Source organism: Crotalus tigris, unplaced genomic scaffold, assembly GCF_016545835.1.
Source record: "Crotalus tigris isolate CLP2741 ecotype Arizona unplaced genomic scaffold, ASM1654583v1 scf7180000017899.1852299, whole genome shotgun sequence".
Classification (NCBI taxonomy): domain Eukaryota; kingdom Metazoa; phylum Chordata; class Lepidosauria; order Squamata; family Viperidae; genus Crotalus; species Crotalus tigris.
This window is the reverse complement of record NW_024096711.1, coordinates 1,030,581-1,055,348: the sequence shown is the minus strand read 5'-3', so window position 1 is coordinate 1,055,348 and position 24,768 is coordinate 1,030,581. Positions and strand designations below refer to the sequence as shown.

At 41.8% G+C, this 24,768-nt stretch overlaps 1 protein-coding gene across 1 annotated transcript; it reads left to right on the top strand.

Moving 5' to 3' along the window:
• Positions 1-206: 206 nt before the first annotated feature.
• Positions 207-24,758, top strand: SLC15A3 (solute carrier family 15 member 3). The gene is made up of 8 exons (XM_039344255.1): positions 207-913; positions 3,022-3,320; positions 11,905-12,067; positions 15,586-15,696; positions 16,822-16,990; positions 21,599-21,757; positions 21,972-22,130; positions 22,409-24,758. The coding sequence occupies exons 1-8, from the start codon at positions 347-349 to the stop codon at positions 22,531-22,533; spliced, it is 1,752 nt and encodes a 583-aa protein (XP_039200189.1). The 5' UTR covers positions 207-346; the 3' UTR covers positions 22,534-24,758.
• Positions 24,759-24,768: the final 10 nt, after the last annotated feature.

The window sequence follows — 24,768 nt, the reverse complement described above, 5'->3', positions numbered from 1 at the left end:
TTTGACTGTTTGTGTGTGTGTGTGTGTGTGTGTGTGTGTGTGTGTGTGTGTACAGCAGATGCAAAAGGGGTGGTGCTGCAAAAGGGGCAGGAGAAAATAAAGGGTCCCATGAAAAGGAACCCGTCTTGGCCAGCATAATAAGAATGTTTCCTTTCAGGGAAATGAGCACTCATGTGATGCTTGTCTTAGAGGGGAGAAATGGGGAAGTGAATGCAGCACTAAAAGGCTTTGGAGAAGAGAGCAGATCAGGAAATAAAAGCCAACCTAGAAAGATCCAGAGAGAAATGGCAAAGAAGTAAGATCCGTACAGAAGCAGAAACAAGGATTCCGAGATTGGGCCTCCACCATGGCCTCTCGGCGAGCTGAAGGGGAGTGCAATCCCCTGTTGGAGCAGAAAGAAGCCCAGCTCAGTGAGCCAATCCCATCTCCCTTTGAGGGCAGAAAGGCTGCCTGCCTGGCTGTGCTGCTGGTGGAGATCCTGGAGCGCGCAGCTTTCTTTGGTATCGTCTCCAACCTTCTCTTGTATCTCAACAGCAGCACCTTTAATTGGGGTGGCTCCCAGGCTTCTCAGGCAGTTTTGATCTTCATAGGTGCCTCCTACCTGCTCTCGCCCATTGGGGGCTGGCTTGCCGATGCTTACCTAGGCTGCTACTGGACTATTATCTTCAGCTTTCTGCTCTACCTTGTCTCAGCATGCCTGTTGCCCACTGTGGCCTCACAGGAGGGGCGCCTCTGGTTGTGTGGAGAGATGCCATCATACCCAATACAGCCTTCATGCCAAGGTGACATCTCAGAGTGTAAACAAGAGCTGCCAAATCCATATTGTGCCCCTCTCCTGTACACTGGTCTACTGATCCTGGCCCTTGGCATCAGCTCCGTCAAAGCCAACCTCATTCCATTTGGTGCCGATCAGGTAAGAGATAATCTTTTGGATCTATCCTTTCTTTATTTCAAGGCAAGCAATTTGGAATTATTACTAAATTTTTCATTGGGTTGCTGGGATGGTTCTGCCCCAGTAAGCCTCAGGGTTTTGCCTTAAAAACATATTTTGATGTAATGCAACGTCTTTTATTGTTTGCTGTTTACTGATTTCAGATAGTTGTACCATATTTTTTGATACACGTTTTCTAAATTATTGCCAAGTTCAAAAGTTCAAAGCAGTAAGACTATAGGAAGACATAATAGTATTTTGATTTAATTAGACAAAGATAGAAAAGGCCTCTGAAAATGAAAGGAAATTTACCCAGGGCTGAAAAGGCAAGCTTTGATGGCTGGCAAAGCTCTGGGGAAGGGGGGGGGGAGGAAGTTCCAGAACTCAAGAACATTAGCAATCATGATGTCACGATAGTCTCCTTCCCATCAAAATGATCTTTAGGCTAGGTAATCAAAGTAGCAGCACCCTTAATGCAAAAGTGAGAGTGATTAACAGCCTTGAGGAATCCTGAGGATCATATGACAATAATAATATAAAAAATTAGAGTGGGGAAAAGAAGAGACACAGTAAACCTCTCTTAAAACAATGGTTAATCTGTTGTGTGGAAGCAGTGACAGCAGTTAAGCAGGAGGATAGATATTTTTTTCTTTGAAAATCAGGAGAAGTCGTGTAGCACTTCTGTAATTTTTTGCGTTGTTCAAAAATCCTGAATGTATTCATTCATCTCTCTTTTTCAAATCATCAGGGTCTTTCCCCACTATTTAATTAGAACGGTGGACTTACTGCATGTTGTCAGGCAATTTACTGTCCCTTGTGTCAATATCCTGCCTCTGAGTCATATCCAAATGATAATTTCCTAATTGACACAATCCAATATTACACCAAAATGACAATACATGTATAACATCATCAAATGATTTCCATAGGTGCATTCTGAGGTCTGATGGAAGTATATAGGCCATGGGATTTGTGTCAGGACCCACATTTTGTTACTGATCCCTCTTGCCATTTCTGTGTATCTGTGGGGTCAATCACTGCCGACAGTCCTGCTTTGTTCCTGTTCCTTTCAGATCTGGGTAAAATATCCACTGATCAGAATACAGCAGAAGGAACAGGAGAGACCTGGGGTGGCTAAGCAGACTAGAACAAATATACTTCCTTTTCTCTAAATAAAATGACGGTGGTCTGCTCTTTTGTCACCTGTCTTGTTGGAAGTTGGGGGAGAGGCTGGTGTCAAATCAGAATGGAAGATGGGGAGATAGCTGCTCTAAAGAGAACTCAGGAAAGGAAGTGTTAACGGAGAGGACTAACTCTGGGAGAGGAAGTTGCCCATTAACCTCAGGGTGTCCCTTTGCTTCCCAGCATGCCTCTGATAAGATCCACAGTAGCTGACTGTGCCTCCAAGCTAAGGTGTGGTAAGGCATGCAAGATTTTACAGCCCTTGGGATAATGTTGGGGGGGGGAATACTGCTTTAAGGGCAGTATATCTAATAAAGATTTAAAGTTGTTTCATGCACAATCTGTAGACAATATGAAGGCAATATCATGCAAACAAACTTGTGACTCTATTATGTAAAGTACAAGCAAGGCTAAGGGCCTATTTTCAGTGGCATTTATTTCCTCCCCAGCTGTAAGGGCAGTGCCACTTGCAAAAAGAAGCTTTTAATACCCTCCCACCATTCAACAACTATAGGCCTCCATACTTTCCCATATGCAAGGAACTGCACTTTTTTGTGCAGTGTAATAGACTCATCTCCTTTCCCAGGGGATAAAACATGACAGAGGTTTACTTGTATTCTCATTTTTTTTTTAGCAGTGACACCCTTTATATCCATTCTGCACTTGCCAATAATTTGACAAAAATTGCTAAATTATATAGCTGTTTACTAGTCTGGGCCCGCTTTATATCTGGATGTAAGAAGGGAAGGGAAGGGAAGGGAAGGGAAGGGGAGAGGAGAGATAAAGAGAAAAACAACTAACTTGCAGGGCTCAGCATATTAAGGACTTATTCAGAAGAATCAAGCCTCTCTCTCTCTCTCTCTCTCGCTCTCTTTCTCTCTCGCTCTTTTTCTCTCTCTTCATTGCAGGTGACAGACCGTGGCCAGGAAGCTACCCGACGTTTCTTCAACTGGTTCTACTGGAGCATTAACATTGGGGCTGTGCTTTCGCTGCTGGTGATTGCCTTCATCCAACAGAATGTGGATTTCCTGATTGGCTATGCCATTCCTGCTGTCTGCCTGGCCCTGGCCCTTGTAATCTTCCTTCTGGCTACCCCCATCTTTGTCACAAAGCCAGCTGCTGGCAGTCAAGTTCTCACCATGTTGCATTTGGCTCTCCAGAACAGCTGTTGTGGCAAAGCATTGCAGAAAGTGACCATAAAAACCAGGTAAGGCAGACAGAGCTTCTTTGCACAAGGTGGTTTTATGGCTGCTGTTGTGTCCTGAGCCTGCAAAGGCAGGCTTGGGATATTGCAATGGTCCCGGGCAGTTGCAAGCTGCCCGGGACCAGACTGGCTGACGCCGGCTTCGCGCACATGTGCGAGGCGCGGAGCGCGCCAATTGTTGCCATTCGGTCCGGGGAAGCGTTCTTAAGAGAAGCAGAGAGGCCTGCGAGCCTCAGAGCTGTAACGGAGCAGAAGAGACTACAATAAAGGCTTCTTGACACTACGAGATGTTCTGTGCTTATTCACCATTAAGCTGAGGACTCAACACTGGTGACGAGGATGAGATGCCTTACAATTAATTAAGAAAAATTATAAGCTTACCCAGGAGTCCTGAGAGCAGTTAGGAAGACGGCATTAAATTCAGCACCTGCCTGCCAGTACAGCGTCGCTGGAGGTAAGCTGGCTGATAGACCCCTTCCTTACAAAGGAGAAAATGGCGAAGATAGGGAGACTCTCTGAATTTGATATCACACACCCAGAAAGATGGGAGTCTTATGTGGCCAGAGTAGAAAACTATTTTAGAGTAAACCAAGTAAGAGAAGATGGCTTAAAGGCCGCTACCTTGCTGTGTGTTTGTGGTCAAGATGCATTTGAAATTGCTGAAAACTTAGCAGCCCCTGCGCCTCTTGAATCTGTCACCTACACAGATTTACTCAAAGAACACTTTCAGCCCAAGTTGTCTGTTATTGCATGGAGACATACTCTTGAACAGAGGGATCAACGGGCTGGTGAATCAGCTAAAGAATACATTGCAGCTTTGAGAGGAGCAGCTAAACCTTGTAAGTTTAAAGACTTAGAAGAAAGGCTGAGAGACAGATCTGTATGTGGACTTAGAAACAGAGACTTGCAGCAGAGACTTTTTGCAAAGGAAGATATATTGTTCCAAGGTGCCTTGAGAGAGGTTACTGCAGAAGAGGCAGCAGGTGGGGCAATCAAGAATATGAGGCCTATCAGAAGCACTTCAGAAGCTGTTTCCGTGCACCATGAGGGAGTCCAGGAGAGCTCGGAAGAGGATCCTGAAGAAGAGGTGGATCATCTCTACCCAGCCAAAGAAAGGAAGCAGAAGGAAGGCAAAGAAAAGTCTTCAGCTGTACCCAAGTGCTTCGGGTGTGGAGGTCGCCACAAGAGGACCGACTGCAGGTTCCGTTCTGCAATCTGTAGAGCAGTGGTTCTCAACCTGTGGGTCGGGACCCCATTTGGGGTCGAACGACCATTTCACGGGGGTCGCCAAACCACGCTGTCCGCCATTTTTTCCCCTTTTCCCTAGCTGTCCTACTCCCTCTTATTGGTGGCCACACCCACTTGGGGGTCACCACAACATGGGGAACTGTATTATGGGGTCATGGCATTAGAAAGGTTGAGAACCACTGCTGTAGAGAATGTGGGAAGCAAGGCCACATAGCAGCTGTGTGTCTGGGCTGTCAGAAGGTACAACCCCGAGAAGAATTGCGCCTGAAAGGTACCAGGGTCCCCAGTTTCTGTGCTTCACGAAGAAGCATTTATAGGACAGGCACACAAAAGCCACTCAAAAAGAAACTGTCACTTAAAGTGAAGTTCCATTGGTTATGGAACTAGACACTGGGTCTGCACTTTCAATTATTTCCATTCACACATTCAGAAAGATTTGCTCTAGCAGTGGGTTCCAGGCCAAGCTTAGGCCATCCAATATAGTTCTAACAGACTTTCAAAACTCCAAAGTGTGTGTTAAGGGGGAGGCCACCCTTAATGTACAATATAAGGATTTTGAAGGTCCATTAGATGTATTGGTAGTTGGGGGTGAGCGCACGAGTCTCATAGGACTCGATTGGTTTGAGGCCTTGGGAATACAAGTTAAAGGGCTTAACAGTTTGCAAACAGTAGGTCTACAAGAAGTCTGCAAAGAATTTGCAGATGTCTTCAGCCCGCAGCTGGGTACATACAAAGGGCCCCCAGTTTCCTTAAAGTTGGACCCCACTGTCACTCCTATCAGAGTAAAAGCAAGGAGAGTACCTTTTGCTTTAAAAGGAAAAATTGATGCTGAATTGGACAAATTGATTCAGCAAGGAGTCTTAGAACCTGTTGACTCCAGTCCTTGGGAAACTCCCATAGTCATGCCTCTTAAGGCTAATGGGGACATTCGCATCTGTGCAGATTACAAATGCACTCTAAACAAGGCATTGCAACAACATGCATATCCTGTACCTGTAGTCAGCCATATTCTGGCCTCCCCCAAGGGGGAGTGTGTTTTTGCAAAGCTAGATTTAGCACAGGCTTATCAACAGTTACCTGTTGATGAAGCTGCTGCTGTAGCACAAACCATTGTAACACACAGGGGGGCATTCAAAGTCAGAAGACTACAATTTGGAGTTAATGTGGCTCCTGGAATTTTCCAAAGCATAATGGAAAATACCTTGAGGGGTATACCAGGGGTTTGCCCCTATTTTGATGATATCTTAATTGCTGGAGATTCCACTCAAAATTTAGCTGAGAGATTGAGGGCTGTCTTGCTGCGGTTCCGGAAAACAGGCCTCAAGCTTTAAAAAGACAAATGTAAAATTGGGGTGCCTTCTACAGATTTTGTGGGATCCAAAATTGATGCCACTGGTATTCATCCTGCTGAGTCTAAATTAGAGGCTATTATGCAAGCTCCTAGGCCTAAGTCCAAAGCTGAACTACAAGCTTTTCTGGGCCTCTTGAATTTCTATAATGTTTTCATTCCCAACAAAGCTAATGTAGCTGAACCACTTCATAGGCTTCTGGACAAACAGGCAGTGTGGCAGTGGTCACAAGCACATGAAGCAAGCTTCAATGAGGTTAAGGCCTTACTTACATCCAATAATGTGCTTGCACATTTTAATGAAACTCTTCCTGTGTGCATCGCTTGTGATGCCTCCCCTTATGGGGTGGGAGCAGTACTTAGCCTCCTTAGACCGGATGGAACTCAGGTTCCTGTTGCTTATTACTCCAGAACCTTGTCTTCTGCTGAGCGAAACTACGCCCAGATAGACAGGGAGGCCTTAGCTGTTGTTGCTGGAATTAAAAAATTCCAGGATTTTTTATATGGCAGACATTTCACGGTCTACACTGACCATAAGTCTTTGTTGGGGTTGTTTACTACAAACAAACAAAAACCCCATATCATCTCCCCCAGGATGCTGAGATGGTCCATCTTTCTGTCAGCCTATGATTTTTCTTTAGTTCACAAACCTGGCAAAGAAATGGGCCATGCTGATGGCCTCAGTAGATTACCCTTACAAGTAGTGGAGGCTGATCCTACCCCTGCCATCAACATCCTTTCCATTCAGGCGCTGCCTGAGTCACCATTAAATGCCAGGGATGTGGCTGCTGAATCAGCCACAGATCTCACACTCTCTCGTGTCTTATCCTGGGTTTTGTCTGGATGGCCAGAGAGTTGTCCAGGTACTGAGTTTCAGAGTTTCTGGCTTAAGAAACATGAGTTATCTACTTTTCAGGGTTGTCTGCTGTGGGGCAGCAGAGTTATTATTCCTACCTCAATGAGATCTAGGGTCTTAGGTTCCCTTCATGAGGGCCATCCTGGCATTGTAAGAATGAAGGCGCTTGCGCGCAGCCATTTGTGGTGGCCTGGGTTAGACAAGGAAATTGAGGCTAAGGTGCACGCATGCCACCTTTGTCAGCGCTCACGCCCAGAAATGCCCCAGGCTCCTGTACATAGATGGGAGAAAACACAGTCACCTTGGTCCAGGGTGCACATTGATTACGCTGGGCCCTTTCAGGGTCAATTCTTCTTGGTCCTTGTTGATAGCTATTCAAAGTGGCTTGAGGTTGTACCTGTCTCTTCAACCACCGCTGCCAAGACCATTCAAGTACTGAGGGGAATTTTTGCTGCACATGGGCTTCTGGATGTTTTGATGTCTGACAATGGCCCTCAATTCACCTCTTCCGAATTCCAAGCTTTTTTACAGACCAACATGATTCGTCATGCCACCTCTGCACCTTTCCACTCTTCCACCAATGGTATGGCTGAACGGATGGTCCGCATCACCAAGGATGCTTTAAAGAAACTGACCTATGGGGACTGGCACCACAGGTTGGCAGACTTTCTTCTTGAGTACCGCACCACACCTTCAACTTCTACTGGGAAAAGCCCAGCTGAACTTCGCTGGGGGCGCAAACTGATTACTAAACTTGACCGGTTGCACCCGGACAGACTGCCTCCTAAGGCTACACAACCCAGGGCACCAAGGTATCTGCAAGTGGGTGCCCCGGTATGGACCTGTAATTACGGGCCAGGTCACTTGTGGGTTCCTGCTGTAGTATGTAAGGTTACTGGTCCTTTGTCATACGAGGTCTCGTTGGATGACGGTTGTGTCCTTCAGCAGCATATCGACCAGCTGCGAACAAGACTGGACTTACCCTCAGAAACTCCTGGGCCTTTTCCAGGGGTGGAGGGGGACCACCATGGGCAAAGGGATGAGTGTTGGCAGCAGCCGGGCCCAAACAGAGAGGCCACAGACGGCCTATTCCAAGGTTCCGCAACTGTTCCAAATAGGAATCCATGGGAACTAGGAAGCACACAGGCACCAGTGCCTACTCCAGCCAGGGAGTCACCCAGGGGGCATACTCATCATTCACCAATACCATTTAGTACTCCAGTCAGGGAGAATAACTGGGAGCATCCTAATAACTCAAACATTGGAAGAGAGCTGGCACATAAACAGTATAGTTGGCCCAGTACTGCTGCTGTTTCCAGAAGGAGGCATTCACACAGGGAGGTGGTCGGAGAGGCAAATCCCAATTCTGACACCTCCGGCACAGATGGGGGGGGGCAACTGAGTTTTGGGGAAATACTGAAACCCCAGACAGTCCCGTTACGGGACTGGGAAGCAAAGGAATGTAGCCCCTTGATAGGTCCAGTGTGGGCCTGGGAGGCTCTACAGAGTTGCCTAACAGTGGCAGTTTTATAGAGGGGCCACAGAGCCTGCAACTAGGCAGGTCAACCAGGTTATTGGGAGAACAAAGTCCTGGTCTGACGAGCCCGGTGGGCAAGCAAGCAGACCAGGCAACGGGGCACGGTCCATCGGGACCACCAGGGTCTGAAAGAGGGGGCAACTTCATGTCATCCTCTGGGCAAAATGAAATTGAGGATTCTCAGGGTCTAAGGATATCACAGAGAGTCAAGTGATCTCCTAAGTACCTTGAAGACTTTGTAACTCTGCTGGCAAAGCAGAAACAGTGAGAGAGTCTCCGTTGTGGGAACAATGGAAATACAGACAGTGGGTATTAATCCCCAGAACAATAGCCCGGTACCATTTGGTGCATGGGTTGGCACACCACGCTCGTGTTGAGGTCGCGTGTAACTATTCATATAGTTTATTAGTCTTAGCCGGGGGGGTAGGGGTGTTGTGTCCTGAGCCTGCAAAGGCAGGCTCGGGACGTTGCAATGGTCCCGGGCAGTTGCAAGCTGCCCGGGACCAGACTGGCTGGTGCCGGCTTCGTGTGCATGCGCGAGGCGCGGAGCGCGCCAATTGTTGCCATTCGGTCCGGGGAAGCATTCTTAAGAGAAGCAGAGAGGCCTGCGAGCCTCAGAGCTGTAACGGAGCAGAAGAGACTACAATAAAGGCTTCTTGACACTACGAGATGTTCTGTGCTTATTCACCATTAAGCTGAGGACTCAACAGCTGCCATATATTTTTGGTGGCCTGTGCAGGATTAGTGTCTTCATGCATTGGAACTGAATGAATCTCAGCAGTGCATTTCCATCTGCGTGGACAAGACCTTTGAAGTAAACGTGGCTTTGCTGAATTTAGGACTGAACCATACACCTCTTTAAACCTGTGACTGTCCCTGCAAGGGGTCAACAGACAAATAATTGCAATATGTTCGGTGCATGTCCAGGAGAAGGAAATTGTAAAACTCCTGAGTAAGTACAGACTTTACTATTTTTATGGTGCAGAAGAAATATCCAAGGAACTCCTTGTGGATTGTCACCCCAAAAAGACAGGATGTAATCTAGTCTAAATAGGAATGAACTTTGCTTTCTGCTTGCGGAGCATTTTTAAAAAAACAAACAAACAAACAAACATGAGGAAGCATTATAAAATGGCAATCCCTAACTGCAGCTTGAAAAGATGTAGCCCATTTTACCAGCTTAAGGTATATCTCACCTCATCCTGCAGCTGGACCATAATGTCCTAAAGTGATGAATTCTTAATTCCTCTCATCTTCCAATTTGCTTATATGGATGATTGAAACTCCATGGTTAAACCATGGGCTGGGAGAGAGATCTATTCTACTATTATTAGGATTTTACTGTTGGAAATGGTATAAGAAGAGGCATCAAACAAGGGGGAGGAAATCTGCAGGTTACATTAGGACAGTGTTTGCTAACCTTTGCAACTTTAAAATACATGGAATTCTGGGAGTTGAAGTCCACATATCTTGAGGTTGCTAAGGTTGGGAAAACATTGCATTAGGAGAAGTAGTGCAGACTCGTCTCTCACCAGGGACATAAGAAGCTGCATTCCATTGTTAGGCTTTGTATACTGCCAAAGGCAATAATATGTTTGGGTGAGGCAGTCAGAGTTGTTTTGGCAGATCACAATGGGTAAATCCAGACAATGCATTTACGGCTTAACATTTTGTGCGGTCCAGGCAAATGGTGTTTTATTCAATGAACTGGTTAAACATCATACCATAACTCAATGTTTGAAGGCTGAGTCAGAGCCTTCAGTGGTCCATCCAGCTCAGGAAAAACATTATCTATTAAAACTGGTGGCTCCTTTCTAGATTTTCCCAGCAGTGGCCAGAATTGCTAGATGAAATAATGAACCAAATCACTGAGCAATGTCCTTCCCTCATGAGGTTTCTCTGACAACATGACTAGTGGGAAGAGAATTGCTCACTTCACTAACAAGGTTTAAGCACTTATTTATAAGATGTAATTGCCTTTCCTCTTGGAACCCCTAGCCCAGTGGTTCTCAACCTTTTTAATGCCGCCACCCCCAACTGGTCGTAAGTCGAGGACTACTCAACCAGTTGTAAGTCGAGGACTACTCAACTGGTGCAGCACCGTTTGCAGAATGGGACTTTTGGCGGGCTCAGCAGGGCAGAGACAGCCTGGACAATTCCTATTGGCTTTTGAAAGCCAATAGAATTAGACTCTATTCAAGAGAGTCTATTCTATTGGCTTTCAAAAGCCAATAGAATAAAAGGGAGTAGCACAGCTAAGGAAAAGGGGGAAAAAATGGCGGACTGCATTGTTTGGCGACTCCCGTGAAATGGTCGTTCGACCCCAAATGTGGTCCCGACCCACAGGTTGAGAACCACTGCACTAGCCGTATACCAAGTTCTTCCTTCTCCCATTTCCCCCCCAAAACAGCGACCCTTTGGGGTAGATTGGACTAAGGAAAAGTGACTGACCCAAAGTCACTCAGTGTGTTTCCATGACTAGGAATTGAATCAGGGTCTTCCCAGTGCCAGTTCAATTCATTATCACTGTGTTGGCCGTACTAGGTAAATCAGACAGGAAATAAGCTCCACAGGCAGGCTGATTGCAATGATTCTTTTCTTCCTCCTTTTTATAATTCATTGAACTAGAGAGGTGTCTGCCTGAGCCACTTCTCAATATTTTCTTATTATTCAGGATGAAATGAGATTTCAATCCTCTTTGCCTAGGCAATCAATTCTACTGGTAGTCCTCAATTTATGACTATAACAGAGCCCACAATTTTCGTTGTAAGTCATGATGAGCATAAAGCAGGCACTGTATGATCAGACCTGATGTTACAAACTTTTTTGTGGGGGTCATTAAGCAAATACGGCAGACGTTAAACGAACCCATTGTTCGTTTGGAATGGTTTTGGCCAAAAATTGGAAATGCATGCTGCTTTCTGGCCAAAATGTTGTAAATTGCAGCCACTTGTCTGCAGGGTGTTGCAAACAGCTATAAATGCATGACCAGGTGGGGCCCCCGGACATTGGAACTTCAAATCTGGTTGTAAGTAGGGGATTTTTTGGGGGGGGGGTGTCCATTACAACTTGAAATAATTCCCAGTCTGGTGCCCTCTGGTGGTTAGACACCAGCTTCCAGCTGGCTATGGATTATGTTCTAATCCATCTAGTGCAGTGGTTCTCAACCTTTTTAATGTCGCGACCCCCAACTGGTCATAAGTTGAGGACTAACCCGGTCGTAAGTCGAGGACTAACCCGGTCGTAAGTCGAGGACTACCCAACCGGTCGTAAGTCGAGAACTTTCCCTGCCCGGGAACGGCGCGCATGCGTGGTGCCGCCCCCTGCGCTGGCCGAGGCGTAGCTGGCAAGCAGCAGAGACGGAGCAGGCCGATCACTGGCTGGGCCACCAGCTGGCCCAGCCCAAGGGAGGTAAGGCACCCGCCGGAAAAGGGGAAAAAATGGCGGACAGCCTTGCTTGGCGACCCCGTGAAATGGTCGATCGACCCCAAATGGGGTCCTGACCCATAGGTTGAGAACCGCTGATCTAGTGGCTGGCTCTCCATTTTGGGGAAAGGTGTTTTAGACCCAACATTTTTCTTCTCTTTTTTCTTTACAGGGCAAGGAATCCCCTACTGGAAGCAGAGAGACCCAATCTCCTTTCAGGGGAAAGGAACCAGCCTATAGGGTCATCCTATGAACACGCCTTTAACCTCCAAGTGATGGCAAAGATCCTGCCAGTTCTGCTGACTCTCATCCCATATTGGATGGTTTATTTCCAGGTAGCGACCCTGCAGGGCACTCCTTCTTTCATATGGGAAGATGCCCTGACAGGTGGGCAATAATGCCAGCAGCAGAGGAAAGCATGGGGGCTTGTTGTGTGTTGGGATGGAGCATTTAGCTGGGACCTGAAGAGGATGCCAGTTTTAATTTGCATTTTAATAGTAAGCACTTACTCCATATTTATTTAGGGATTTATATTCCATCTTTCCCCACTATTTGTCTACATGCTATTGTACAATAAGATTAAACAGTAATAGCATAAAAATGAACTTATTAAAACTGAAGATGTGCAACGATGGCAGCAAAAATCCAGCTGAAATCAGATGAAGCCTTTTATTATAATGGTTTAAGGGAGTTGCCTAGCAACAAAATTGCCCAAAAATGGCCACCAAGCAGCTTCTTTGGGCAAGCCTTCCCTGACTGCAGGGCCATTTAGAAATATTCTCTCGTCTCCATTTGCAAGTTTCACCCCAGGGGAATGCCAGAGAAGGCTCTTGATGTTGATTTCAGTGAAAAGGGGAATTCAAACCGATGCAGTTTTCTACTTTGCAGTTTAATGCAATTAGAAGATTCTGTGTCTCACAGGTGCCTCAGAAAAGATGTAGCACCTTCAGAAACGTTCAAATCATTTTTTTAGGGGGCAGTTTAGATACATTTGTATTTTCTCTCTCTCCCAAAAAGTCCTTTCAGCCTTACAGATGTGTCCCTAAAAATACCGATTAACTGGGTCATAGCTATGGAACACTTCACATCTGCTGCAACCGGTTAGTGGGCTAACCTGCCAGATGGCTACAATTATGGTTCCAAGGAAATTTTACACTAAACATAATTTTCTGCTGGCTCAAGAACTGATGGATATTGTTTCAGCAGGTGTGTGTATGGCTGTGCCCAAAGGCAGGGCATGGGGTAAACAAGGCTCTGTCTGAGGGCTGAAATTGGTTTGCCCTTATGAAGTGTGGAATTTTGTGCAGGCTGGTTGTGCCCCTTCCTGCACTCACTGAGTCAGAGCCTCAAAGGCAGCTGCAGGAACAGTTTTGAGGGTGTGGGAAAGGATAATGCTGCCCAGTTGGAGGATGTGTGTTCTAATGCTAGGTGCTGTCCAATGGTTCAGAAAACCTGTTTTCATATTTCCAGGAGATGCCAAAGACTGAACCTGGCATCTATTATATGAAAAAGATGTGCTTCATCACCAGACTACAGTCCTCCTTTTCCCCTTTTCCATGTATTTCTCTGTACTGTCCATTTCAGTAATGCTCTGGTGAAGGACAATTAACATTGCAAAACACATCATAATTCTGGAATGTCACTGTCAGCCTGTATATAAAATGTGCACCCTGGTGTGGTTGCTGCTTTCTGTAGATTGCACATTTGTGGCAATACAAATCTGATCTTTGAAATGTTGTCTAGAGAGAGAGAGAGAGAAAAAAAAAGAGACAATCTTTTAGACACGCAGAAAAAGGATTTCAGCTCATGCCAGGAAAAGAAATTCCTCTTTGTGTTTTTTTTTCTTCCCTATCATTATTCATTCAATTTAGCAAAAGAACATTGCCTTTAGAAATTCTTTCAAAGAAAAAAAAAGCATGCCATGCTTCCATTCTGTTGCCAGTAAGATGATTCCCATACTAAGAAGTAAAAACACATTTTTTTTATTCTTAAAAAAAATGGATAAATCATCCACCTAATATTTGTGACCTTAAATTGGATGGAGAACCCTGAAAGGCTAATTTGGGGTAGATTTTTTTTCTGTGTAAAAAAAACAATCTTCATATCCACAAGTTTATTTATTTATTTGATATAGCCATCATTTTACTTAATCTTTAGAGAGAATCCCCCAGACTATCTAGCCCAGTGTTTCTCAACCTTGACAATTTTAAGGCATGTGGACTTCAACTCCCAGAATTCCACAGCCAGCATTGCTGGCTGTGGAATTCTGGGAGTTGAAGTCCACATGCCTTAAAATTGTCAAGGTTGAGAAACACTGAGCCTGATCATGCAGAACATGAAAATGGCTTGGTCTTTTTCCCCAGATAAATTCAGCCCAATTGTTAGCAGGAAGGCTAACAATTAGGCTTCAATCCAAGCACAGTTCAAATTAAACCCACTGAATAAATAGTACGCAGATTCACCTCAATACTGTCAATCTGCCAGGTTTTAGGCATTCTAAATTTTTGTAAAAGATTAGTTAGAGAAAAAGAGAAGCCTGCCACTTTCATTTCTCCCCAGATGCCTGTTGGCTATTATAGCACAGCAATAAAATTGATAAATGATTGTAATAAACTGAATGAAATGTGCATTTAAAAAAAAAGTCTGTATTTTTCTATAGTCTTTTTAAAAGAATTGTAAATCCTTGTTATGCAATGAATTTCATTTGCGAAGAAAATTTAAAAGCAATTATTCTAAAGAGATACATGAATGAGGAAAAGAAGAAGACAGCAAAACCGCCTTGGATTATCCTTAAGCACTTTCTCCCCATATTTGACCACAGGGTTTGTCAGAAAGGGGAAAGGAGAGCTGTACGTTTTGAGGGACAGTGTGCTCAGCCATATGGATTGAAAAATTCACCTCTTGAGTAGTTATTGATTGCAAATGATGCGTCCTGAAAATTGTTAGCTGCTCATTGTGAACAACTGAATGCTTCCTGCTGAATAAGCAGAGACTATTGCAGAAACTGTAGAGAGAATATAAGGCAGCTGGGATGGAAGGAGTGAGTGAACAGAACTAAAAGGAATTTTCAATGTCAATCAGAATAGAGCTGGAAGGGACCTTGGAGGTCATCTAGTCCAACCCCCTGCTCAAGCAGGAGACTGTATACCATTTCAGATAGGTGGCTGTCCAGTCTTTTCTTAAAAATCTCCAGTGATGAAGCCCCTACAACTTCTGAAGGCAAGCTGGTCCACCGGCTAATTGTCCTCACTGTTAAGAAGTCTGTTGAAATGCAACTCTGCATAAGGAAAGGATCAGAAAAAGAAGAAACCTAAGGAAAGAGTGATAAACCAAAATAAGAAATGATTGCATACTTTAGAATTCAACAGATTTTAGTAAACATAAGTATGTTTCCTTGGTAGAAGAAACTCATCAGAAGAAACAACTAGGATGAATAAGAGTTGCTAGAAATAGAAATACTAAAAGTACAATCACAACAACTCCAAAAGGAAGAAAATGGGGGGAGGGGTGTGCCAGCAGAACAACCAACATGATTGTACAAAACACTTAGTGAAAATCAAATAGAACTATTCTATGAAGATGGATAGAGTCCTATGTTAAAGATACAGGATAAGAACATTAATTTTCCCCAAATAAGTGCCTTTCTAATGCTTTAAGCTTCAGTTCCATCATCTCCAGCCACCATAACCAATGGACACATAAGCTGAGGGATTATGGGAATTGATCCAACATGACTCAGGGTTGCCAGGTTTAGTCTACATTATTTTACTACAGTATAGGAAAGCTCCATATAGAAAAACATTTAGGTTTTTTGTTTATTTCTTTAATAACACCACCTTCTACTTTATTTTAGATGCAGTCAACCTACTACTTGCAGGGCCTCCATCTCTCCATTCCCAACTTCTTTCAAAACAGTCATATGAATAACAGTGCACTCTCAACAACCGTAGATACTGTCTATACGGTAAGCTGTGGGGCAGGTGAGCCAATCGGTTTGGGTTGTTATGTTCTAAGAAATTTGGCTTTCGTTCAGTCATTCAGAAGTATGTTGCCCCTCTCAAATCATAATAAAGCTCCCTCTGATGGAGAAGCTCTAAGTGTCTAACAGCTCACATAAAGGGCCACCGCCAAATGTAGATGTGCTAATAAATAAATAACTCTGTTGGGTAGATGGAAAGTGATTGTGGAATGAAGCTTTGTGAAACAGATACTTTCAACTGTCCTTGTCTCCAAGAACCCAAGTTCACGAAACCTCCTGACCAACTGCATATGTCATAGTTAAGATCATAGGCCTTGATTACCACAGATGGAAGAGAAACTGTTCTATTTCTTTCAAACCACAAACTGTGTTGTGGTAGAGGAATTGCTGAAATAGGAGAAGAGAACTATATAAGTAGGAGACCAAAGATTCTAGAAAACTAGATGATTTCAACTTTTTCCCAAAGAGTTTCGTTATTTTAAGATGAGAATAAATTGGTTCTTTTCATTTTTATTCCCATCACACAATGCATTTAGATCTAGCTCAGTGTTTCTCAACCTTGACAATTTTAAGGCATGTGGACTTCAACTCCCAGAATTCCACAGCCAGCAATGCTGGCTGTGGAATTCTGGGAGTTGAAGTCCACATGCCTTAAAATTGTCAAGGTTGAGAAACACTGATCTAGCTGGTAAATATATTTGTTTGTGGTTAAGAGACTTCTACTACAATTTAACTGAATTTTTAACTTCTACTACAATTTAACTGAACTAATTTACAGCTCCATCCGCATTTCCTAGCACTTTTGTATCATTCTAGGAGCCATTCCTGATGCTGTGAATAGAAGGGGACTTTCACGATATAAGCAGTTGCATAAGTATTGGAAGCTGCATGATCTATAAATATTACAATTTAGTTTTGTTCATTGACTCCTTAGAGATCCAAAAAAATAACACAAATAGGAATTGTGGTTAAGTTGCTGAGCTAGGAGCAGGAAGACCAAGATTCTAGTCCATAGAAACTCCTTGACTTTCATTCATTACCAAACACTTTATAAGAGTTTGGGCAATGCAGAATAATATTTACATTCTTTTCCCCTCTCTCTCTCTTCAGTTTCCAGATGCCTGGCTCCTTCTAGCCAATGTAATGGTTCTGTTGATCCTCATTCCACTGAAGGACCGGGTGATAGACCCATTCCTAGCAAAGAAGAAGCTGTTGCCATCAGCACTGAGGAGAATGGCCCTAGGCATGATCTTTGGCCTTGGCTCAGTCCTATTAGCAGGTAAGCACTTCATTCATAAGCTTGTACTACCCCCACATTCCTTACCCCTAAAGCAGAGGAGGCTAAAATATTAAAACAAGAAACACCAGCCATGATTTGGTCATGACCTGGTTTGCCTGGCCTGAGGAATCATAACAATCATATTGGCCTTTGCCATGAATGGGCCTCTGAGGAAAATTTAGCAAATCCTGCTTAGAATGAATAGTCTAAACCAAAAATGATTAATACACCATAATAATTTAGTAAATTATGAAGTTATTCAATTAATTGGAACAGCTATTATGTATTCCTGATAGACTTTAATCTCTCTGTGGATATTTGTAAAAATCAGTTTATTATTTGTTGTCTGAAAGTTTTAAAAATATCTTAGAATAATTAGCCTAAGGGGAAAAAAAATCAGTTTGCAACAATTTGCAGTGTCTAAAGCTGCAGAATGACTGTTCATTCAATTAAATCTTCTAATTGTATAATTTGATCCAACTCCAATAGCTGCACATATAAAATCTGAGTGACTGTTAGTACTAAAATTGTTTTGAATGATTTTGAATGTACAGTATATACAGTATATAAAATGCATAGTATTTAAAAGGTTTACTAAGATGAGTATTGGTTATTTGTGAGAAGTTTGGAATAAAATTAAATAAACAATGTTGTTTCCTATAATTGTAAGATAAGTTTAGTTAAACAAAATAATTTTTTTCATATTTATTGCACCCATCAGAAAATATTTAGAAAAAAACTGTCGGCCAACTTCATAATTCTACAAATATAAAATTATGGAGGAGATACTTAGATATATGGTATGGGTTTGTCCCATGATTGTCCAATTCTAGGTTGATATACATATATTTGTTAATAATTATGCATTTGTTAATATGTTTTGGGGAAGATGAATATCATCCACAACTCTGAATAGTTGCTCCTCACAAGACCACAAGAAGCAGTCCCCAATAGATTTTGAAAACTGGAAGACAACAAGAACAGCCATCCTGCTTGCAAATTTGATATTTGCCCTTTAAAGGTTACTAGGTTCATGAATTTTCTTTTCTAATCACTTTTTTAAATGAATTAATTGTATTTGTAAGGAGTCCTTCCCAAAGGAAATAGATTTGTTTTTAGTAAGACATAATAAAGATAAGCAATTTTAAAAATTAGACACTAGAGGGAACTAAAGATTTTTATTAAAGAAGAAAAATGCATGAGCCAGCTAATTAACTGGGGTTTATAAAATGATGCAAAACGTTAAAACATTGAAAATACTGAAGGACACTTTTGAAAAATGGAATCAGAAGTTAGTACCAACAATGTCAATAGGAATGTTTGCTTCTATGGATAGACTGTGTCCAAAAGATGTTATGGAAGTAATGGCAGATATGGAACAAGTTGTATTTGAAAGGCAGAGATGGCATCAAAAGTGGGTCTACCAATGGCAGGCTATGAGATTGACCTGGAAAACAATGCCTCACTGGGCATATAAAAGAAACCAGTTAATGACACATATTCATCTATTTTTGAATTAGCTCTCTACTGATATAAAGGAAAGATGGGCTATTATTGTTCTATGTGGTCAAAGTTTAATGCAATGTTAAAAACAACAACTCCGATTTCCTCTTGTTTCTTCCTTTCCTCTTTTTTGTCTTTGTGTGTTTTTTTTTAATTTCCATCTTCTTGCTTTCTCCTTTGTATATTAGAGCAAACAAGCTTTAAAGTGAAATGTTGGCCACCTTCGCTTCTGCACCTTAAAAGAAGGCAATGCAAACCATTTCTGTATTGTGTGAAAATGTTACTTGTGTAGTTGTTCACACTATTGCCCCAATTTGGTTTACTGTAATAAGATCTATGCCTCCTTGAAAAATACAGCAGCAAATCAAAATTACTGTAATCAGCTAACATCTGTTTAACGGTTACTGCACTAGTTTCCAGTAGCTTTCCTGATGCAATTCAAAGTGCTATTTTTGACCTATAAAGCCTTGTAAAGCTTGGCACCAAAGTACCTACAGTATTCCTTTTCTCTATAGACGTAGCTAGTTCACCCAGCACTACCAACATCTTTTAAGGCATCCAAAGTGCACGCATTGAAGGCTCATGGACAGTTGCAACTCCCATATTACAGAATAATCTTCCTCTGAAAATCAGGCTACTTCCTTCATTGTTAGCCTGCCAGAACAAAGTAGTCCTAAAAGGATTTGTGCAGGGAATAGTCATCATAATGCAGTTATATTGTTGTAGATCTTGTTTTATCTTGATTTTTAACCTTTTTTTTTTGAGGTTTGTACTGTATCTTATACAAGGAGGTTTTTTTTTAAGTCTGGTAGTATAAAATGTAGTCAATCAATCAAGTAGTTAATAGAAACCTGACTCAAGGGAAACAATGCCTTTATTCTGTACAGTACGGTCTATATCTCAGTTATTAAGAACCTTGATAATTAACATTTAAGCCAACATACTTATATACTCTCAAGAGACTGAATGCTCAAGTGCCTGGCATCCCAACCTGTCCCTGATGGAAGCCCAGAGCTGTTCTGAGGATGTTCCAATGATATCTTTCTCTTTCTTTTTTTTTTTTTTTTTTGTAAAAATTTTTATTTTCAATTTTACAATACATAACAATCTTACAAATACTTCAGATAAAAAATAAAACAAATTGATACACACCACATTCGGTCTTGCCCGCCCATTTCCCCCCAAACCGCATCCCACCTCAAACCAACTTACTTCTTTCCTTCTTTTTCTTCACTCACCCCCCTCTCCTCCTTCACCTTCACCTTCCTACTTACTTCTCACCTTCTTCTTCTCCCTCTTGATGCGGTCCAGGGGAAATGCCCGAGCAGTTCCTCTTTCAAAATTAAAACATTAATATTATATACAATAAGACTATTTCTACTTTATCTGAGCTACTTAAACTTCAACCCATCCACCCCCACCCCCTCCCCCCCCCGACTTCCCAGAGCAAAATACAGGATTATGCAAACATATTCAACATAATCTATTTAAGTTTACTAATTATACAATGAACAAAATCATAAAAACCCTTAACCCTCTTCAAACTTTAACATCATAAGTTTATAAACAAAACCATTACTCATAGAATAAGTGAAACTTTGTAGTTCCATATTTCTTCTGAACATATTCTATCCATCTTCTCCATACGTTAAAATATCTCTCTTGTGAATGGTCCTTTAAATAAGCAGAACTTTTAGCCATTTCTGCTAAATTAGAAACCTTAAATACCCATTCTTCTAAAGAAGGCAGAGTATCCTTCTTCCAATATTGACCCACCAGTAATCTTGCTGCTGTTATTAAATTCAACATTAAAATAGTTTCTTTAACATTAAAATCCACAAAAATTCCAAAAAGAAACAGTTGGGAAGTACACTTAATCTTCCTTTTAAAAACCTCTTGAATGTTCCACCAAATCATAATCCAGAAGGCTTTAATAACTTTACAAGTCCACCAAACATGAAAATAGGTTGCATCCAAGCAAGAGACTGAATGCTCAAGTGCCTGGCATCCCAACCTGTCCTGATGAAAGCCCAGAGCTGTTCTGAGGATGTTCCAATGATCTCTTTCAACTCCATTAATCTCTTACCAAATCTACATCTCCCTCATCCTTGCCAAGCATAATCTTTTCTTCTAGTTCTTTGTGTGTTTTAAGTGGGGGATGTGAGTAAAAGAGTATCCGGTTTTCCAGTTAAAATTTTGAATGGTCTGTTTTGATGTTGTTCTCAAAAGGTGTTATGTGTTCTGAAATTTGGACACTTGAGAAAGTAAAAAAAAATGGATACTTTCAAATTGTAGCTATGGAGATGGTTATTAATTGTACCATAGACTGAAACAAGAACAAATTCTGGACCAAATTAAAGCTGTGCACTTGAGCTGATGATCAGGCTGTAGAATATCCTAAAGTGTGAAGTGCTTCATGTGGTTCCTTTTTAAACAGGATATACTACTGTTGGTTAGACATACTAAAACTCTTGTTATGACTTTTAACTGGGAGAATCATAGGGCAATAATTTTTGAACCAAGGTACCTCCAATGGGCTAATTTACAGAATGTAAATCCAAGACTTGTGATTCCAGAGGGAATGAAATTTGGGGAGGTTCTGGCTACTTCAGTGCTACTGGCTGCTGCTGCATTGCTGGGCTATACTACTGCAGTCCTATGATCTTCATTTTCAAAGTTCTGTAACAATTTCCCAGCCAGTCTCACAATCCCTTCCTCCCTCTCCCATCCAGCAGCAGTCACTTATCTGTCTGCTGGGAAGGAAAGGAAAGGAAAGGAAGGGGAGATTTCCAATGCTTCCTGCCAGATTCCCACATGGAAATTCAAAGGGGAAGTTGACAGGATGTCGGAAGATCCTCCTGCTTCCACCGCTTTTTTGCCACCTTTGTTCATTGTGTTTCTGTTTAGGGTAAGGAAATATCTCTGAAACAATAACCCAATTGGACATGGGTAGTCTAGTAAGTATTTTATATCTATAGTAAATACTTTATACCTAATATAACAAAGAAATGACCACTTATTTTCTAATTTTTAAAAATCTGCCTCAACTGTGAGTTACGTTCTTCACAATTGTATTCTGGATCTAAATGCTTTTCTCCTATCTAGGTTTCCTGGAGACTAAGCGGCTGCAATATGTGAAGAACAACCACACAATCTCACAACAAATTGGGAAAGATGAATACTTTGCAGCCCCACTCTCCATCTTCTGGCAAATCCCTCAATATTTACTCATTGGAATCAGTGAAATCTTTGCCAGCATTTCGGGTAAGCCAGGAAACAAGGTTTTATTCCCTGTTGTTCTTATATCGGCATTAAGCCAGAATTTCCTGGTCTGAATGTAGTGCAGCTAGTTGCACCAAAAGATGAAAAAACACAGAGTTTTCTCACCATGACTTCAGAAGCTTGAACTATCCTTCAGACCTACTTTAAATGTGCTCCTCTAGCTTGCTAATCCTTCAAATTCTTTCTACTTTTCCAGGGCTGGAGTTTGCCTACTCTGAAGCTCCCAAATCCATGCAAGGAGCAATCATGGGTCTTTTCTTCTTCATTTCTGGAGTTGGATCTCTTTTAGGATCTGGTCTCCTGAGTTTGCTCTCCCTGCCAACCAATGGTTGGATGCACTGCCCAGAAGATTTTGGTGAGCATCTTCCTTATGCTTTAGCCCCAGGGAACTTCCTCCACTAAGGAGAATGGAGGAGCCATTCAAAGAGTTTTCACTGTTCTCCAGCGATATTGAACATCTTTTGGTAATGGCATGTAGACTGGAGAAGACCTACAGAAAATTATTTAAAAATGTGTTGTCAAAAGACTGTTGTACACAAAGGATTTATGGACCTGTGAAGGCTGAAGAATGCAAGAAGACATCTTTCTTCTGCTGTATACTAAAGGCTCTTTTGCTCTCTCTTTCTTCCCTAGGAAACATCAACAAATGTCAGATGGATTATTATTTCTTCCTCCTAGGTGGGATTCAGGCGGTAACATGCATCCTCTTTATGTTCATCTCCATCTGCTATGAGCGTCAACAGCGACCCACCAGCTGAGAGAACAACTGATAGCATTTTTCAGGACTGCAAGAAGGCACCTATGCTCTCCAGCTCTCATCATAGTGTTCAGTGCTATGGCTGTTGCAGAAAGTTAACTGATTCAAATGTTATGAAGGCTATATTAATGACAATTTGAGAAAGCAATCCAGAAGACTACCAACAATGGCAGATAATCAGGGTACTAAAAACTACAGTTTCTTATTCAAAGTATTAAGAAGAAACTGAATATGAATGGTGGAGTTATGGGGAAGCTAGGCTGTAGTTAAATAGATCGTTTCTTAATCCATGAAAATGGTTCTTGCCCCTCTTAGTACTTACAATCTCCTTTGAGCTGAACCATTTTTGGCAGAGGCAAAATTAAATACTTAAAAAAAGGAGAATGACATACATGCTGTATATACTTGTACATAGACATTCACGTAATTTGGATACTTTACAGCCAAATATCAGTCTTGCAAATGGAGACTTCATGGGGATCAAAATTATGAAACAAAACCTTGTATTTATAGCTAACTTTTGTTAATGTAATAGGAATGTACTGGAAGTTCCTTTTTCAGCAACCTACCCCAGTTTTAAAGATGCATATTACCAGTAGCAACATTTATTTCTTTAAATAAATAATGCATTGTCCTTCATCTGTGGACATGGGTACCTTTGCTTCCAAGTATTATTGGATGTGAGATCTGAATAATACAGAAATATTGTATTATGCATATGGACATGTATAAAGGGAGCTACAGTTATGTGACTGAATGGCACATAGTGACTAGTTAAAACATGTGGGGCTTTAATTTTGGACAAATGCATTCTTGCATTCATGTATAAAATCTTTAAAACTTCAGCAACAACAAAAACCTTTTAGGAAATTGTTTGAAATTGATATGAAATCCATTATTCCTTTGGCAAGAATGGAAATTACAAGTATTGTTGCAAAATCTCAGAGACAGAATTGAAAAAGAGATTTGACCCAAGTAATTGGTATGAAAAATGTCCACCAAGGAGATGCAGTAGTTAAAATCAATATAAAAGTGAAGGAGATGGACGGTTTAAAAATGTGAAAAATGAATGAATGAATGAATGTGCTTTTAAGATTTTTGATCTGGATTGGAACATTAAATTTACTGTATTGGGGTTGCTTATTTCAGATCCAGTTTTCCAAGCATTCAATTTGCTCTTGAATTTTTAAAACTCAAATGTTAACTCTATAAAACTTCATGCTTGACAGTTCACCAGTTGTTAGCCCAGTAAAGTAGACCAGATTAAAAACAGATACCAAATGGGACCTAAATCTACTTTTATTAGAATAGCTACAGTAACAAAATCTTGTGCCTCCCTTCTTTCCTCTTCTATCTTCATGTGAACAGAGAAGGGACTGGGAGAATTGTCTGAGGTGCTTTTGTAAATCCATTTTTTTGGCCTGGATTCAAGCCACACTTGTCTGATTGTTGCCTTAGTAACAGATCTTCCTTCTGTCTTTCAAGACCATCCTGTACACTCTCCACACTTGTATAATATTAGACATAACCAGGAATATAGGACTGATGAGAAATAAAGCTATTTTAGCAGTGACATGAAATTTAATCTGAAAAAAATTGCAATTGATGATCTGTAGTTTACTATTTTATTTGAGGAGGCCTAGGAAGGAGAAAGTTGGTTAAGACAGCTGGGGAGAGCTCTGCACAGAGCTGACAATTTTTAGAATGCAGGAAGTCTAGAAATTGCTGCATAGAAGATAAACATTTTAGCAGATATAGCATGGAAGGATGTGAAGAGCAACATTTCCAAAAGGTCTCTTGCCGATACACATTGAAAAAGTACAAGGACCGAATAGTGAACCTGGAAGTTGTCACTGCAGCCGGAGGAGAACTGGTGCAACTGCTAGTAAGCTTAGGAAAGCAGCAACCAAACATACATCAGTCATGTGATTTAAACACCAGCTATATCACCTAATATGTTATTGCCCTCAGTTTTATTGAGCGCTATTATTTAGTTAGATGCTACACCCTGCATGAAGTTGATTCAGCAATTCTCATTCCCCACCACCTACCAGAGCCTGTTAATACATGTCATAAATCTATCTCTGTGTTTTCCTTTTCTATAAGCTGCCTCCTAGTTGCAAAGTTTGGTAAATAACTAATAGATACAGCAATGTTTCTCAACCTCCACCATTTTAAGATGCATGGACTTCAATTTCCAGAATTCCCTGGCCAACCCTGCCTTGGGATGCATCTT